This window comes from Schistocerca gregaria, chromosome 2, assembly GCF_023897955.1.
Source record: "Schistocerca gregaria isolate iqSchGreg1 chromosome 2, iqSchGreg1.2, whole genome shotgun sequence".
NCBI classification, from domain to species: Eukaryota; Metazoa; Arthropoda; class Insecta; order Orthoptera; family Acrididae; genus Schistocerca; species Schistocerca gregaria.
In genome coordinates this window covers 567,556,355-567,575,234 of record NC_064921.1, presented here as the reverse complement: position 1 = coordinate 567,575,234, position 18,880 = coordinate 567,556,355, and the positions used below count along the sequence as shown (strand labels likewise).

At 40.9% G+C, this 18,880-nt stretch overlaps 1 protein-coding gene across 1 annotated transcript in view; it reads left to right on the top strand.

Annotated features, from left to right (window-relative positions):
* The window catches only part of LOC126336235 (juvenile hormone esterase-like), an 80,667-nt gene that overhangs the window by 47,336 nt on the left and 14,451 nt on the right, over window positions 1-18,880 (top strand). Inside the window, exons 5-7 of the mRNA XM_049999725.1 lie at window positions 655-851; window positions 8,995-9,163; window positions 17,202-17,374. Coding sequence (XP_049855682.1) covers window positions 655-851; window positions 8,995-9,163; window positions 17,202-17,374 — 539 coding nt within the window. The remainder of the gene's footprint in view (window positions 1-654; window positions 852-8,994; window positions 9,164-17,201; window positions 17,375-18,880) is intronic.

The window sequence follows — 18,880 nt, the reverse complement described above, 5'->3', positions numbered from 1 at the left end:
GAAACTGTTTACCTATATCATCACAGCTAAATGCTTTACAACCATACAGAAGATGACCCTGCCGTTTCAAGTGATTGTGAAATATACAGCTTTGGGCAGTTGTTTGGCCCGGAGTTGCACATTGATTGCACGAAGTCTCGTAATTATCAATGAATGGGAAAGGTACAGGTAAGAATTCTAGTCCGGTGTGCACTTTCATGTGCCAGAAATTTGCTTAAAAGAGCATGCTGCACAGCAGGATCGAAGATTCATAATGAAAAGAATGACCCTCAAGCTTTGGTTAAGCTATTTTTCTGCTATATCCCAGCTTCCACAGGTGATTTTCAGTAGTAGGAATCCCAGACAGCGAAGAGACAGAATTACGTTTGAGAATGGTGATATTACAAGCAATAGGAATCAGAATTAACGAGGACCTGCCTACACGCCCGAAAACTAATGAAACTGTCAATGGACCGAAGAATTTGAAGATTCTGATGTGGTACTAATTAGAGTGTGTCACGAACCCTTGAGTTGGTTTTTGACGAATATTGGTTGAGAAATGTTTCAACAGTTCAAGAAACGTGTCTCTTCGGGCCTGTAAGCGTACTGTTAGGTATTGGTAGTGGTCAGTTTCAGGTGACAGTTGCGACACTAATGACGGATTCTCTTTCACAGGTCTGTTCCACAGGGCCATCCTACAGAGCGGAGCTACGTCACGAGAGTCTGTGTGTTCATCGCTGCGAGACAGGACGTTCCGGCTCGCCAAGTTCCTTGGCTTCACTGGAGACAGCTCTGAGGATCTCCTGGCATTCATGAGAGATCAGCCAACCAGGAAGCTTGTAGAGAACATGGAGGAGGCTTTTACACAAGAGGTGAGGAGAAAGAAGAAACGTGACGAGTCAGACAAAGGTATTGGAATGTAGAAGTGGTATACTGCGTGTTAATGTAATGGAGGAAAGTATTTCTATGTCACACTGATGATACTCTCGTCTAACAGTGTGAACAAGAGGTTGATCATTGCAAGTCCACGAATGCGCGAAAAACACACCGTCTCCGAACCGTCCGATGTAAAGTTATGCCAGTTATCATGTTTTTAATTGTAAACGTCTACATTTCCTTATCCTTTAGGAATGGGATTCAAGTCTGTGTCCAGGTATTCTTCGACACTCCCAATAGCTCCTATAACAAATAACCACACAGCAGCACATGAGGATAAAGTGTAACAGTGCAAGTGACACTGCTGCATCGAAATACCTTCCATTGCAGCTAAATGGTACCTAGTTTTCAAAAGGCCGTTTTCATTTCTGATGGCTGTTAGAAAAATTCAACACTAGATTTTTGTCTGCTGTCGACGAATTGAGCTGAAGGCATATGATAATACCACCCATAAGACAAATCGTCCAGCGACGCAAGTGAAAGTTTCCCATTTCGAATATCACTACGACACCATTATCTTTAAGGTTATATTGAAAACATGTGTTATACAAATTACAATGAATGTCTAAGTACAAAATAAATAACTTTTTGGGAAAACAATAGTGAAATGTTTTGTGGAACGACTTCTCTAAAATTAAGAAATAAAATAGATTAGAGAAAATATTTGACGAACATTTGAATGATACTGAATGGTCCTCTAAATCACGTACTCCAAAGGAGGAGCGAATCGAGGATTTAATGACGAATGCTCCCTTAGAATTTTAGAATTTTACACAATTAGAGGATATTTGCTGTACATGATTTCCAGCACAATTCAAAGCTGCATTAAATGTTCCTCTGTTTCATCTCTCATTTTTAGGAAAATCATTTCATAGAAAATTGGACTTCTCTGCTTGTTTTTAATTTTTAAATTTTGTTGAGAGTCATTATTTAAAAATTAATAAATTTTCTTTAATTTTCTCACGTACTTTGATTATTTTCAGAATTTAAATACACTCCTGGAAATGGAAAAAAGAAGACATTGACACCGGTGTGTCAGACCCACCATACTTACTCCGGACACTGCGAGAGGGCTGTACAAGCAATGATCACACGCACGGCACAGCGGACACACCAGGAACCGCGGTGTTGGCCGTCGAATGGCGCTAGCTGCGCAGCATTTGTACACCGCCGCCGTCAGTGTCAGCCAGTTTGCCGTGGCATACGGAGCTCCATCGCAGTCTTTAACACTGGTAGCATGCCCGACAGCGTGGACGTGAACCGTATGTGCAATTGACGGACTTTGAGCGAGGGCGTATAGTGGGCATGCGGGAGACCGGGTGGACGTACCGCCGAATTGCTCAACACGTGGGGCGTGAGGTCTCCACAGTACATCGATGTTGTCGCCAGTGGTCGGCGGAGGGTGCACGTGCCCGTCGACCTGGGACCGGACCGCAGCGACGCACGGATGCACGCCAAGACCGTAGGATCATACGCAGTGCCGTAGGGGACCGCATCGCCACTTCCCAGCAAATTAGGGACACTGTTGCTCCTGGGGTATCGGCGAGGACCATTCGCAACCGTCTCCATGAAGCTGGGCTACGGTCCCGCACACCGTTAGGCCGTCTTCCGCTCACGCCCCAACATCGTGCAGCCCGCCTCCAGTGGTGTCGCGACAGGCGTGAATGGAGGGACGAATGGAGACGTGTCGTCTTCACCGATGAGAGTCGCTTCTGCCTTGGTGCCAATGATGGTCGTATGCGTGTTTGGCGCCGTGCAGGTGAGCGCCACAATCAGGACTGCATACGACCGAGGCACACAGGGCCAACACCCGGCATCATGGTGTGGGGAGCGATCTCTTACACTGGCTGTACACCTCTGGTGATCGTCGAGGGGACACTGAATAGTGCACGGTACATCCAAACCGTCATCGAACCCATCGTTCTACCATTCCTAGATCGGCAAGGGAACTTGCTGATCCAACAGGACAATGCACGTCTGCATGTATCCCGTGCCACCCAACGTGCTCTAGAAGGTGTAAGTCAACTACCCTGGCCAGCAAGATCTCCGGATCTGTCCCCCATTGAGCATGTTTGGGACTGGATGAAGCGTCGTCTCACGCGGTCAGCACGTCCAGCACGAACGCTGGTCCAACTGAGGCGCCAGGTAGAAATGGCATGGCAAGCCGTTGCACAGGACTACATCCAGCATTTCTACGATCGTCTCCATGGGAGAATAGCAGCCTGCATTGCTGCGAAAGGTGTATATACACTGTACTAGTGCCGACATTGTGTATGCTCTGTTGCCTGTGTCTATGTGCCTGTGGTTCTGTCAGTGTGATCATGTGATGTATCTGACCCCAGGAATGTGCCAATAAAGTTTCCCCTTCCTGGGACAATGAATTCACGGTGTTCTTATTTCAATTTCCAGGAGTGTATAAGATGGGCATTCAATAAGTCATACGACCACATTTTTTCTCGTCTACTTGAGTTGACAAATATTCAGCATTGGTTGTGGGACACCGTGGAATATTCTCACTTTGACTCCTATAGTTTTATGAAGTAACGGTAGGTGGCGGTGCTATACATAGCCTTGTAAATGAGATCTATAGCGGAGGAGCGTTTCAAGCAGAGAACTGTCACTCAGTTTCTTTTGGCGAAAAACCAGCATATCGCAGATATTCGTAGGCGCTTGCAGAATGTCTACATAGATCTGACAGCGAACAAATGCACAGTGAGTGGCACCAATGTAGTGCGAACGTGTCCTTCCTACCACGTGCCATATGGTCACATAATGCTGTGACTCCTGCGATGTTAGAACATGCGGGCGCTCTCATCCGACGTGATCGATGGATCAGAATTAAACACTTCACTGCACAACTGCAGATCTCTGTTGGTAATGCTGATACCCTCGTCCACTTGGGGTAGTCAAAAATGTATATCTCACACCTGCCACTTTCATTTGTTTTTTTTTCCCAGGGATGCACTACGTGGGCAGCTGTACATGAACGTGATGTAGATTACTTATGCTGGAAAACGTTGGCTTTGATGCTGACCAGTGCAGTGCCATCATGTGGGAATACAAATCCTCCCAGTAAGGTGGCGTAAAGCCGCCGAATTGAACGGACGTTATGTTGGTAAATAGGGTGCTGTAGCCAAAAGAGTGTTGTGTTGGAATCTTGAATAAAACCAACATACTTTCAGAAAAAAGTTTGTTGCAGTGCTAATTGGACTTCCCTCGTCTGTATATATAGACCGCGAGCTTGTCAACGTGAAATTACATTTGTTCTTTTCTAACTCTTCATTATGAAGCGTCGGCCTAAAATCTTTCTATAATTTCGAGGGAGGAATGTTTTCGTTTGGTTCATTTGATCACAATAGGGATAGGTTTTAACCTGTCGTAGACAAAAACGTCATTCTACCAGAAGGTCATATGGCCGAAGTTAAAAGAAGGAGATGTGTATTGGTATTTTTGTAACGTGTATTGGTTTTTTTATAACCAAGCTGAGCAGCCGATGAAAACTATTTACAAGTGTAGGGAAGACGCGACAATAATTTCAGCCTGAGTTATGCAAACAAAAATTCAGTCCCGAAACCACTGCTACACAACTTCCTGCAGCATCTTCATTGTGTTAGAAGCGACCTCATACGTCAGGAAATGTACACAACTGAATGTAAGATGTCGATTATTTCAGAGTACCAGAAATTAATAACATCGAACAGAAATGAATAGACAATTTAATCCAAAATCTTATTAATTTAGTACATCGACGGTACGGTTCGAGCATGAAAGGGAAGTACTTAATGGGAATTAGTTACGTCGTCATAAGACAGTGAATGCCCTCTTATTCGCCGACAACCAGGTAATTTTAGCAGAAATGCATCATCTCAGTTTTCTGGTTGCATCCAAATCTCTGTCTTCCTCTACAGTTTTTGCCTTTACAAATCCATTTAGTAGCATTGTAATTCTGTCAGAGACAGCAAAGGACTTGGAAGAGCAGTTGAACGGGATGGACAGTGTCTTGAACGGAGGATATAAGATGAACATCAACAAAGGCAAAACGCGGATAATGGAATGTAGTCGAATTAAGTCAGGTGATGCTGAGGGGATTAGATTAGAAAATAAGACACTTATAGTAGTAAAGGAGTTTTGCTATTTGGGGAACAAAATAACTGATGATGGTCGAAGTAGAGAGAATATAAAATGTAGACTGGCAATGGCAAGGAAAGCGTTCCTGAAGAAGAAAAATTTGTTAACATCGAGTATAGATTTAAGTGTCGGGAAATCGTTTCTAAAAGTATTTGTATGGAGTGTAGCCATGTATGGAAGTGAAACATGGACGATAATTAGTTTAGACAAGAAGAGAATAGAAGCTTCTGAAATGTGGTGCTACAGAAGAATGCTGAAGGTTAAACGGGTAGATCAAATAACTAATGAGGAGGTATTGAATAGGATTGGGGAGAAGAGGAGTTTGTGGCACAACTTGCCAAGAGAAGGGATCGATTGGTAGGACATGTTCTGAGGCATCAAGGGATCACCAATTTAGTACTGGTGAGCAGCGTGGAGCGTAAAAATCGTAGAGGGAGACCAATAGATGAATACACTAAGCAGATTCAGAAGGATGTAGGCTGCAGTAGGTACTGGGAGATGAAGAAGCTTGCACAGGATAGAGTAGCACGGAGAGCTACATCAAACCAGTCTCAGGACTGAAGACCACAACAACAACAACATCATTTAGCCAATGGGCATCAATCTTTAAAAAATTTTTCTAGAAATCACACAGTTCAATCACATTAATGTGACTACTTGTCAAAAGCTTGAGGAACCAACTTTGGCTTTTCGGACTACTAGTAGACGTACAGGAAGAGAATCTGTGAGGTTCTAGAAAGTACAGATTGTAATGTAAACCATTAGGTCTGCCATGCGATAGCTAGCAGCTCTAGGTTTCTCGGATGAAGATCCAAAACACGGACAGCTCGTTCGGGAAGGTGCCACACGTTCCCGATTGAGTCTAAATGCAGGAAATTTGGTGTGCAGGGGAGTAAGGCAAACTTGTCCTGGTGCTCTTCGAACCACGCATGCGCACTGCGAGCTGTGACACGTTCTGTTATCCTGCTGGTACATCCCGTCGAGCTGATGCAAAGCAAACTGCATTTAGGAATGTACTTGGATCCCTAGAAGAGATGTATACATCCGTTGATCCGCAGTGCCTTCTAGAGTAACATCACACAGGGAATGCCACGATAACATTCCCCAGGCCATAACATTACCCCCCCCCCCCCCCCTCTCCCTCCCGAAGGCCTGGAACATCCCAGAAGGTGCGAATACACAAATACGTTCGACCTCCTGTGGGAATCTCGGAGTAGCGAATTGGAGTATAATGGACAGTGACTGCGTCCGCAGCTCGTGGTCGTGCGGTAACGTTCTCGCTTCCCGCGCCCGCATTCCCGGGTTCGATTCCCGGCGGGGTCAGGGATTTTCTCTGCCTAGTGATGGCTGGGTGTTGTGTGATGTCCTTAGGTTAGTTAGGTTTAAGTAGTTCTAAGATCTAGGGGACTGATGACCTAAGATGTTAAGTCCCATAGTGCTCAGAGCCATTTGAACCATTTGTCTCTATCTCAGTAAGACGGCCGAAAAATAATTTCCAATTTCCTTCCGATCCTTTAAGTCATTTTACTCTTCTTGAAGTCTGTTAAGTTACTGTAGTTTTGTGTATTTCTGTAATATCTTGTAATTCGTTTTTCTTTTAATTCCCTTATTATTAACAGAGACAGGTTTCTAGATTTGGCAATTTTACATTGTGTAGCATACTACCTGTTTGTATCCTGTGTTGTAGTTATGTCTTATCTACTCGTTTCAATATACTGTGATTATAGAACCTGTTTTATTTCAGCATCAGTCCGTTGTTAAGCTTACGTAACTTCGACCACCATAATAGTTGAACTAATGTCTACAATCTATCGACGTCACAAAGTGGAATCAGTAATCTACAGTACTATGAAAATTACTTACTAGTTGACGTCTCTCACTTGCTGTTAATGTGGTACACAAAGCAGTGTTGTGAGCGGATTCCGAGAAGTATGCGAGAAGCTCTGTTCACAGCTGATTTTAAGTGAAAAATGACTTAATTGTAGCCCTAAATTTAAACTCATGCCATAACCTAACCACTGCCCCCTCAATCACGAGCGCTTTGTTCACAGCGATTAAAGGTGACCTCTAAGAGCTATCATTGGTTACCAGAAACTGTCCTCACAATGGCTACACAGAACTGCCGCTTTGTCAACCGATGAGTAGTCCTGGTTGGTACCTGGTTGTAGATTATAGGCCAAACTGACAGATTCAAATTGAAAAGAAAGAATGATAGGAAGAAAATTAAGGGGCAAATAAAAAAGTCAATACATTAGTGAAAATGACATGACAAAGAATGAAAAATTAAAAAAATTGAATCAAGTAATTGAAACTGAATGACAATAATAACGAAATTCTTTTGATAAGATTAAAAAATTAAAAGCACTGTGCTCTCCATCACGAGTTTCGAAACTGCAACCTTCTACACGAGAGGTTAATGCGCTACGTCACTGCAATACAGACGGTTCTTATGACTATGACTCAGGTATTCCAAGTAGCAAAGAAGAATTGCAGCTTTCAAAAATTCGAATTCACGTAATGTCGCGCGAAACTTTTCTGATGTAATCCGACCTCACTGATTACAATAGATTTGCATGTGGCGCTGATTCGCGTCTAGTGCGGAAGGATGGAGCAGTGTTTGATTAGTGCTGTGGAAGAAACGTGTGTGTATCGTTAGCATCGTGTGTGTGTGTGTGTGTGTGTGTGTGTGTATGTGTGTGTGTGTGTGTGTGTGTGTGTGTGTGTGTGTGTGTGTGTATGTGTGTGTGTTTAGTGGTTATCATGCGCCGATAAAATACGAAATTAAAATGCCGGATCCAGGAGTCGAGATCCAAACACAACAAGAAAGAGTGCTAGACATGGTGAACACCAATGGTGCTGACAGTTTGGCAGTGGTGAACGGTTCGCGCGTGACGATGAGCGCTCTGATTGGAGGAAACCGGCTCCAGCCCTTGAATATCAAGCAATTTCAAATGAATTATAACGTTTCCAGTGTTAAGGTAGCTATATGGACACCTTCCGGAAGTCAATAAATTAAAACAATATTCCATCTACAGCTACCTACCAAATATGTGACCAGGAGAACTGAGGAACATATTAATAGACTAAAAATTCGCTTCACTTGCCAGAAATTTCTTTATTAAGACACGACGAGTTTCGAAGCCTAGAGCTGCATCTTCAGTTGCCATCAAATAAGTATGGAAGCATAAAGCTGTGGCAGTCAGTCCAGTTAGCCTTTCGGGGTCACATAGGCCTCAAACAAACGCATCGGAGCGTTGGACCGGCAACCGCGGCGCCCACCTGTGCAGCTGACATGGAAGTGAATTACTTTTCACTCTTTATGTGTTTGGTAGATTTTTTAATTAAATTAAGTAGCATAAGCATTATGACTTTCTACACAGTCAGCTATATTTCTGGAGCACAACATCATACCTTTTGTTACCATTATGTCATACACACTGTAAAGAATCTAGCCACACCCGAAGAAAAATCGCTGGAAAGATGACAATAAAATGTTAAGAAAAAAGTGCTACCTATCCTTCTACATCAAATTATCTGAAAAACTTATGAATAACAACCTATTTTATTCTTTCTGAGCAAGGTATTAAACCATTTGTGCCAACGTTTAGCTCCAAATTTATAAAGTTATTTTTTCATACATCGGCTAGTGTAGCTGAAACTCTATATATTGGATGTGACAGTTCTTCCCATCAGGCATCCCTAGCGATTTTTTTAAATCTGGAGTAGTTATTTAAAATTGGAATAAAAGCAAATTTTGAAATGTGGACAAAACTATGTGATGGAAGAGAAAGAAGGACGAAGTCAGTTTCTCTAACATAGAGATTTTCTTTTAAATGCTTTGTACATTATTCTCAGCAAAAACTTAGTTTTCGCAGAAAACTAATCAGTGAAATGGCTTGTAGAATTTTTTGTGAATGCCAGCTGTATTAATCTGATTCCTTAAAATCACAGGACAAGTTGAAACTGGACCTCTTCGCGTTCTTGCCCACCATCGAGCCGGAGAGTACACCAGGCGCTGTCCTTACTGAGGATCCACTGGAGCTCCTCAAGAGCGGGAAGTTCCACAGAATTCCGATAATTTTTGGTATCAACTCACGCGAGGGAATCTTGTTTCTGGTAGGTATGTATCGGAAACCGCTACTCATCTGTAAACTGTAGTGCCATAGCTAATAACGAAATATAAGTCCGATTAGAAGAGTAACCAATAGCGACAGGATAAATCATTTCCTTGCTTGTCCTTAAGTTTTTTTCTGTGTAACAAATTGTGATGGTCTCCCTGGATAGCAAACACACATGCATCTACTGTAAAAATTGGACAGATGGCTCAACAAATATCACAGAAGGACAGAAAAAAGAAATCATTCTAGAAATTACCACTGTGTTAATATACTTGATTCAAATTATAAGAAATACAGTAAGGTAATAAAGCGATTCCAAGAGAAAAGAAACCTCTCTGGAGATACAAGCGCGTATAGGAAATGACGGGAAAGCACACAGAAGCTTACCACATCGTTAATCTTGAGAAAATGAGAAAGGAACACTGAGATTTCAGTGAATAACCTTTGTAGATTAAAGAAGAAATTAAAACTGTTAACACCAATTCCTACCGAATGCTTTGAAGTTTGTCAGTTAATCTCATGATCTCATCAGAGCAAAATATACTCTGTACAGCACTATAATTATGAGCGTAAACAGGGGCCGAGGATTTCTAGAATCTACTCAGATGAACAGCTTTTCCGGTCTACTGATGAAAAGATCGAGAAGCTGCTCCAACAACTGCCGTCAAGTAAAGATGTATTATAACTGATTATTCTTCACTGAAGAGATGATCATCCACAACTATAAAACTGGACTGACAAAGTAATGTATATATTACATGAATTGTAAAGCAAATACGTACTAATAGTATAGACAAGAAAATCTTGGCTGTCAATGGGAAAGAACTAGTTACACATAAAAACAGAAGAAATGACCACATTCTTCTTCGTAAATATCACGAATGTGATATTAGTTATCAACGTGAAAATGCATTAAGGCTCAAATGCTATATGTCCAGCACAACTCATAATTATCTGAAAAAAAGCACTCTAAGAGACTAGCATTAAACTTAACAAGGAAATGTCATTGCCTGCTGTACGCAGAGCAATTGAGACCTGGACTTCCTCAGCAAAGGATTAGTCCAGCATCCAATCCCAGATGTGATTTCTGAAAAATACTTTATGGGTGCCCAGAATGAAGACCATTCTGCGGAAATTAAATATATTTTTAATAAATGAGAAGTTCTCGATGTCTGGAGACTAATGGAAACACCCATTCGCCCCAGTGGAGGATATAAAAAGTGTTCTTAAAAGTGACCACGATTAGAAAGGTCAGAGACGTCCAAGGAAACGATGGAGTGATCAGTTACTGTTATACCAGATGGCGCTGGAGCAATCGTATGGCAAAGGGAGAATCAGCTGTCATTTACAGATAATATGTTAACGAACAAATTGTTACAGTTGTAGAGGTACATGTTTTTATTCCCTAAAACTTTTCAGCTATGGATGGCCACTAAAATCTTCATGTCTCTGTTCCGTAAGAGATTATCCGGCTTGTAATATTACCTACAATCGTATGTCTGACATCAGTTAAAATCTCAGTCACCATGAGTTAAATTGTCAGAAATCCATATAACGGATGAGTTATTTTTAGTATAGAACAATCCAGGTGATTGCAGTTCCTTTGATAAATGTGCTGTGTTAGATGTATTAATAAACAAGTAGACACATTAGTTCTGAATACGTGGTTTATTCGCAGAAACAGTTAATAGAAATCACAATAACAGGAGCCACAATTACAAATATTAGCCATGTTATTTCAGTGTTATCAACTTAATTTTGGCAGACAGTCACAAAAAATACGCTAGCTGTTGGTCACACAACCTGCCCCAATGTTCTCGATCGGGATAGCGCAGTGGTTACCACGCTGGAGTCGCGTTCGGGAAGATGACGGTTCAAATCCACATCAAGCCATTCTGATTTAGGTTTCCCGTGAGTCCCCTAAATCGTTCAAGGCAAACGCTGAGATGGTTCCTTCGAAAGGGCGAGACCGCTTTCCTTTTCCATTCTCCCCAAGTCCGAGTGCTCCGTCTCTGGCGACCCAGTGTCGATGGGACATTAAACTCCAATCCCCTCCTCCTTCTCCTGCCCTAATGTCGTCCCACCTTGAAGTGCCCGTAGGACCTCTTAAAAATCTACAATTTACCTTATAATAGAACTAGGCTGCCTCACGCCAAGCAATATCTTAAGTTATAATACTTCCAATACAGAAAAGACTGCTCTTTTGCATATTAAATGAGTCGAAATGTATCAAAATGTGGTGGCAATAATATGTAACTTATTCCTTCCACAAATAGTTCTGCCATCTTAGCAAAATGAAACTAATTAATATTTACGAAATTTAAACCACTGTCAAATGTGGTTTCCAGTGCGTTATTTTAAAGCTTTTGGTGTGATGATCCAAAACTGGTTTAAGATTTTGCGTGACTGCCACATTTCCAATGTTACGGATAATTTAATATTGAGACAAATATGTCAAAATATTTTGTTAGTATTGATTCACATGATGTAGTTGGGATTCATTTATTGATGAAAACATTATCTTACATCCCTTAACATTAATTGAATGACCCATATGTTTGAAAACACATTTTAATTGGACTGCTGATGTGGCGTAGCACACTTCTTTGTCCCCATCTGATAAATTTAATTTGCAAAAAAATAGTTCCCCTTCAAAAAGTATTCTCTTTTTGTGATCTTTACTTGTTATAGACCCTCAATGTATGGTAGTATAATATGAGGTAATGGAATTATCAGGTTTCAACATTCGAAATATGGATTACTATTAGAGACATCAAAATAAAATTTCTGACTTTTTGCTTGGAATATACAGAATCAGCAACCAAACTGCAACTTCGTGTTGTTCTTAGAAACATCAGCAATAATTGTGATCTTTACTTGTCATAGACCCTCAATGTATGGTAGCATAATATGAGGTAATGGAATTACCAGGTTTCAACATTCGAAATATGGATTACTATTAGAGACAACAAAATAAAATTTCTGAATTTTTGCTTGGAACATACAGAATCAGCAACCAAACTGCAACTTCGTATTGTTCTTAGAAACATCAACAATAATGTGTTGTTAAAAACATGTATTATATACAACAAAAATAGAATTTACGGAATATCATATTAGTTTAGGATCAAAGAGTTCTTTCCAACGTGCTGTGATCGACTTTGCTTAGATAATCGATAACAAGTTACTTAGATTATACGTCAGTACCCCCAGAAGTTTACCCACGTGTTAAAGTTAGGTGTAAAATTCTGTCACTTAGTAGTAATAATTTCTTTCAAACAACTATACATTTCTTTATGCAAATATCAACTGTCTCCCTAATAAGAAATGGCATAAAACACTATGCAGAGAAACACGATTAGGAAACCTAAAGGTCATTCTAAATGCGCCAGTTATCTCAGCAGACTGTTACAAAATTTCTTCACGATTCTCTTGTTTCATCTATAGCAAGGATCATCCAAGAATTCATTTCGAATTCTTGGTTACTTAGCCCTCAGACCATAACGTGTTAAGAAAACGCTTTTCAGATTTAACATGATTAATTTCCATCACACTAATTTGGTTCCCCAGTGCAAGAGATTCTACGTATATCCGTCTTTTGCAGAACTAGATTTTCTGGTCATCTGATACGCCAGGAGAAAAGTTATCCCTAAAGTGGTGAATGAAATCTTCAAGATGGTATTTTTCTCTCTCCTGAAACACATTTTATAGGTACGAGTATGTTTGCCCACAAGCTTGTATTACTACAACTACTTAAGTAATATGGCCCGACAGTTTACTGCAGATTATTCAATTATTTTGTAACATCAGCAAGATCTTCAGTTGGCAAGACATTGCTATGAGTAACGGTTTTGTTAATCTTACCTACAGGGCGGTTATAATTCAAGTTAAGTTTTGAAAACGCTGTAGAAACAACACCACTGGTGAAATGACACGTAGTTGCAACGAAGTATTGTCACAGAACGGGGACACGTGTGGCAGAAGAAAAAAAATAGTGTGAAAATTGATCAACAGATGACTCTGTATATGTCAAGATACTTAAATCAAAACACCTGTCATGCACACAACCCACTAAGTTGGTATAAACACTCCGGTTACAAGGCTTTTCCTCCTTTCGTGTCTGCGACATTCGCCATAACTGTCTCAATGCAGGTTCCCGCTCTGCTTGTAAAGCTGTAAAGCGAGACCGATGACTGCACGCGTCGGTCTGCGAAGTTCCGGACACTAAAGGATTAGAAGAAAAGGCGTTTGTCCAATGACTGCCGTGGGTTTGAGGAAATGAGTCGGAAATCAGAAAATACGGGTTCTAGTGGTGTGAAACCTGCTAGAGGGAGGAAACTAATTGATTCGACAGCAGTGGCCACAGTAATGCAGGAGGAGACGAGTGGCTGTGTGTAAACGTCTAGTGCATGGAGAATTGCCCGAACATTGGACATACCCGGTAGTTCGGTGCGTAAAATCTTACTAAACATGCTTCTTTGTTATCCATTCAAAATTACCCATGTGCATGAGTTGCTTCCTGTTGACCTGCCAGCAAGAGAGACTTTTGCTTTAGAATTTCTTGCTCGCATGGAAATGGACAATGATTGGCCGGAGAAGAATTTGTGGACAGACGAAGCCCACTTCCATCTGAAAGCATATGTCAATACACAGAATTGTCGATATGGGCATTCGAAAATCCACATGTAAATCAACCACTACCAATTCATCCTGAAAAGGTCAGTGTATAGTGCGGGTTTATGGCATCATTATTGGGCCATATTTTTTTTTGAAGAGACATGTGCTACCGGTCCTGTTACCTCTACCGTCACTGGTAAGTGCTATGAGTGTCTTTTGCGCAACCACGTCATTCCAGCGCTCCAACAGCGTGGATGTGTGTATGGGACCATTTTTATGCAAGCTGGCGCACCTCCGCAAACTGCAAATCTAGTTAAGCACCTTCTGAAGCGCCATTTCGGAAATGCTAGAATTAGCAGTCGCCATTTCCCTACAACCTGGCCGTCCTGGTCACCTGATCGTAATCCGTGTGACTTCTGACTGTGGGGTATCTGAAAGATGTTGTTTCAATGTTCCGATTGCAAACTTAGCTGCATTGAAGGTACGCATTGCGCAACACGTTCTGAACATGACCCCGGAAAAACTTCGATCATTTGTGGAGCAAGCTATTTCTCGATTTCAACTTGTTGCAGAAAACTATGGACAGCATATTGAACATGGTTTGCGCCAGTCACTCGGAGATTAATAATCCGATTTGATTTGGTTGATTTGGACTTATGCTTTTTAAGCGGTTTTTGGCTTCAGGACAAAAACCGATTTTCCCCATCCGATGTGACATGACCTTACCGCGGTTGATGTGATTACGTAACTAACAGTATCATACCTGTACATCCATGCACACTGAGTAGTACAGTTTGTTTAACGTCAAATGTGCATCTTAGGCATTGTTGTATGATTCGTTTATCATTTGTTGTCGACCACTATTAAGTGATGGTGCTTACATCGCCATCTGTTGCTACATTTCGTAACTATTTTTCTTCTGCCATACGTTTTCCCCTTTCTCCGATAACATTCCGTTGCAATTTGACGTCATTCTGACCAGCGGTGTTATTTCTACAGTGATTTGAAAGTTAAACCTTATTCACAGTCACCCTCTGCTTTACTGGACACTGCATCTATCTGGGTCTCTGTACTGTTACTGAGTGCTGTTATTTGTTGTTGAAACACTTCATTCAAGTATGTAATTTGTTTTTTTTATTTCCCTTTCCCCTGATAATATCTTTCCATTTACATTTTTGAACCTTTTCTCATTTTCCTCTTTTTCTTTGAAAAACTGTACCTTCTTAGTATCTGTTTCGGATCTCAACAATTTTTCTACGTAATGTATTGATTGTGACAAGTAATTCAATTTGATATTTAAACTAAATCATTCATTCTATAATTAATTTCTCTTGCCCACATTCTCCCCCTTGAGATCATATCTGAATTTCCTTCGTTTGATCTACTGAATTTATTAAAAGTATAATTGAATCAAAAATGTTCCTATCATCTCCTTAAGCCTTGCCATTGAAATCCGACACAATGTTAAACCCCTACACGTTTGTCAGTTTGATGTTCTCTCGTCACTTCTGAATTGAACATTATTTCATAAATGTATAAGTACTCGAGAAACGATAACATGCAGAAAACACTTCGGTGGTTAAAATCAAAAACATAAATACTGTACTTATGGTCTTGTTACACCACACGGATTTTGAATTGTGGTAAGTTTTTGCTGCTGTTGTTGTTGACATCAAATTCAAGTTTCCCATCGACACAGAAATACTTGATGAACTTGTGGTGACCTGCTGCTGTAGTTAATTTCAGATTCAAACAGAGGTGCTCCGCTTTTCATCCAAACGTAATTCTTCCTGGTTACACTTGTATGGGTAGCATAACCCCTTTTAGATTTTGCGGTTTTTCGAGAAGTTCATTCGTGAAATACAGCACAAGGCTATCGCGGCAGTGAGATCCACAGCGTTAGCTATAATTGAATTGAGTGAATTTTCACAAGTTTCTTGTGGCTGAAATTTCTGCACATGTACTTCACATGCTGTGAAAAAAATTAAGTAACGACAGCTATAGATAATTAATGTGTGATTCTGTTTACATTTTAACATCGATAATACTATTATAGGAAACAGACACAATCCATTTCTTCAAAAGTGAATGCAGTAAATGTGCAAGAGGTAAACTATATAACAGTGCACATTCACACGTTTGTTACGTTGCACCCATATCGTTACGTATCTCTTGAAATTTGTTTTACTTGAGATACCATTAACGCCACTTTCATTTTATCACTGAGTTCATTCCCCTTTATCTCGTCTATCTCCTCCAAACTAAGTGTCACATTTTTGAAGGCGTAAATTCAGACGAAAATAAATCAGATTTGCTTCTCATGCTCGGAGAACGAATTTCTGTTATGGACTCCTTGTTTCACAAGACTGTAGGACACGATTAATTCACATTTATGTAACCATTGCCCACGTTCGATGTCAACGTGAAGTATCCATAGATGAACCAAGGGAATATTAGCAGCACCTGCTCAACGACGTTCGGCGAACGTTACTGTGTATGGGCCTCTGTAGCAGGTACGTGGTTCATGCACCCTTACTAACTGCGGTTAATCGCAGACGAAGACAGGAATTGGCACGCAAATACCACAACTGGACTTCCGCTGAGTGACGAGAGATGCGGGTTTCAGGTGAATCATGTTTTGTGCTCCATTGGAAACAAGGCCTTTGGCGTTATGGCGTGCAAAGTCTGATAGAAAATACCCTGCAACAATGGTCTGAGGAATGTTATGGTGCCATTCCGTGGATGATCTCTTTATTCTGGAAGGCACAATGGACCAACACAAGTATATACCTATCCTTGTGGACCATGTCCACCACTAAATGTAGCTTATTCATCCTTGGCACGACGGCATCTGCCAGCAAGCCGCGTACCGGCGTCACATAGCATGCACCAGGATGAGTTTATCCTATTCCTCTGGACACCAAACTCTGTGGGTATAAATCCAATCGAGAACCTACGGGACCACCTCTACTGGGCTTTTCTTGCGGTGGATCCTCAACCGAGAAACCTACCGAAGCTGCCCACGGTGCTGAGGACGGTATGGCTACAAATTCCTATCGGTATCTTCCAGAACTCCATTCACTCTCTTCCTATGAGTCTGTCGGTGGTCTGGGCTGCAAAAGATGGTTTTTTCAGGCTTCTAAAGGTGGTCACGTTAATCTAACAGTATATATTAGACACAAATAGTGTAGCATCTTCCCGCCTGAGCCGTAATTTTGCTCCAATACCTTCTCATTGTTACACATTCCTAGAGAGGGCACAGCGCTTACAATTAGTATTACCAACAGAAGCTGGCAACGTCAACTTTTTCTCAAGGAAAGGAGTTGTCGCATCAAAATGAATTTTATATATAGTACAGAAATATGAAGCTTATTCTGTGTTTTCGACAAAGGAAATAATTTTAATGTCCATTTTTGTCCGCAGCAATCAGCAACAACGAATCTGCGATGCGTGAAATCAACACAAACTTCCACAAAGCTCTCCCCTGCAACCTGCCTGTGAAGAAAGACGACCGTGTGACAACAGCTAGAGAAATCAGGCGCTTGTATTTCGGTGACAAGCGGCTAGACGGATCTACTATCGAGCTCTACGGAGACGTAAGTATTTATACAGAGTTACCGCTCTCCGTTTCGTGCAAGCGAAAACCGACACTTTCATATACACTGATCTTCTTACTTAGTGAGGCATAGCGTCCTTAAAAATCGAAGTTATAAAAATGCACAAGAAAATTGGAATCCGTAGAAACATCGTAGTTCAGACCAAATATATAAAGAAATGTGCATTACTTTGTATTGCGCACTTAGGTGACGTATTTTTTTCTTCTTTCACTTACCTTTGTGGCCACCTTATCTGCAATTGTATATTTAGCGGTCAGTTCACATGGCAACTACAAGGAGCAAGGTAGCTGAACATGTGTGTGGACCCATTTAAGCAGATTTTTTTGTTATTTTCTTTTTTTCAGTTTCTGTAATTATTCTTGTGAGTAGCGTTTTCACATAAAATGTATTCGACATTATACAATTTTCATCGAGTAAGTGACTCAATACAAATAGAAAGCCCAGTATATATATGATACCCGTGGCACAACCAAGTTTCCTCTTTATGGTGAATGATGAAAGTATAATTTAGAACTACTCGTACTATCTCGAGCATATTTGGCGCATAATCTTTTGAATTCTTTTCCGGGGAGTCTTCGGTTCTTGGCAGCTATTAATCTGGTATATCTGAACTTATGACTTGATGCTATTAAGGTCATTCAGAATCTTCCAATACGTGGCCTGTAACTTCATTTTTGTCTCTTATTGGTAAAGACATTATAGTAGCTACGAGATACTTATACTTTTCACATACTCCTCGACATTCTTCGATAAGAAATGACCTCTACAACGGTTGAAACAAATGAAGTTTGCGTTCATTTTGTTCCAGAGTCATTCATACAGTATTTTAAACGCAGTAGAAATAAATAACGTCTGTAAACAGGAATAATTTCTTTTGCTACCAATGTACATTTGATTTAAAACGAAAGTATGTTGTTGAACCTATGTGATGTTTCACAGTCACTGCTGTTGATAAATGATAGAATGTAGATATAATCACAATAGCAGCTACATGGTAGATATCGTCTTCACAACACCAGATTAGATACGTTTCTCAACTCAGCTCAAAAGCTATTGACGACCTGGTACTTACTGTAACTGTTGATCCCACAACCACAAGCTGTCACATATGAACTCAACAGGCAAAGTAGAACGGTTCGCTTCAGTTATACATGCCATGGACTTGAAAGTCTTTTGAATTTGGGGCACTTGCTCAATTACAGAAGGCTGTAGAAGGCTAGCTGTCGTGGCCATGTACAATGGAACCGCCTACAAGTGACAGAGGGAAATCGAGGAAGATGTGAAACTGGCGGCCAGATAGAAATATATCGCTTCTACTGCACATTGGATTTCACGGAGATCTCTGATACGTTTTGAAGACTGTGTATTAGAAAGGCAACAGTAAAAAATTGCTCATAAATAATCAAAACATATTTAGTCCAAGGCCAGAAGGCAGACTGCACATTTCTCTCTGACAAAGTGTAGGTGCATTGCGCGAAGATGGCA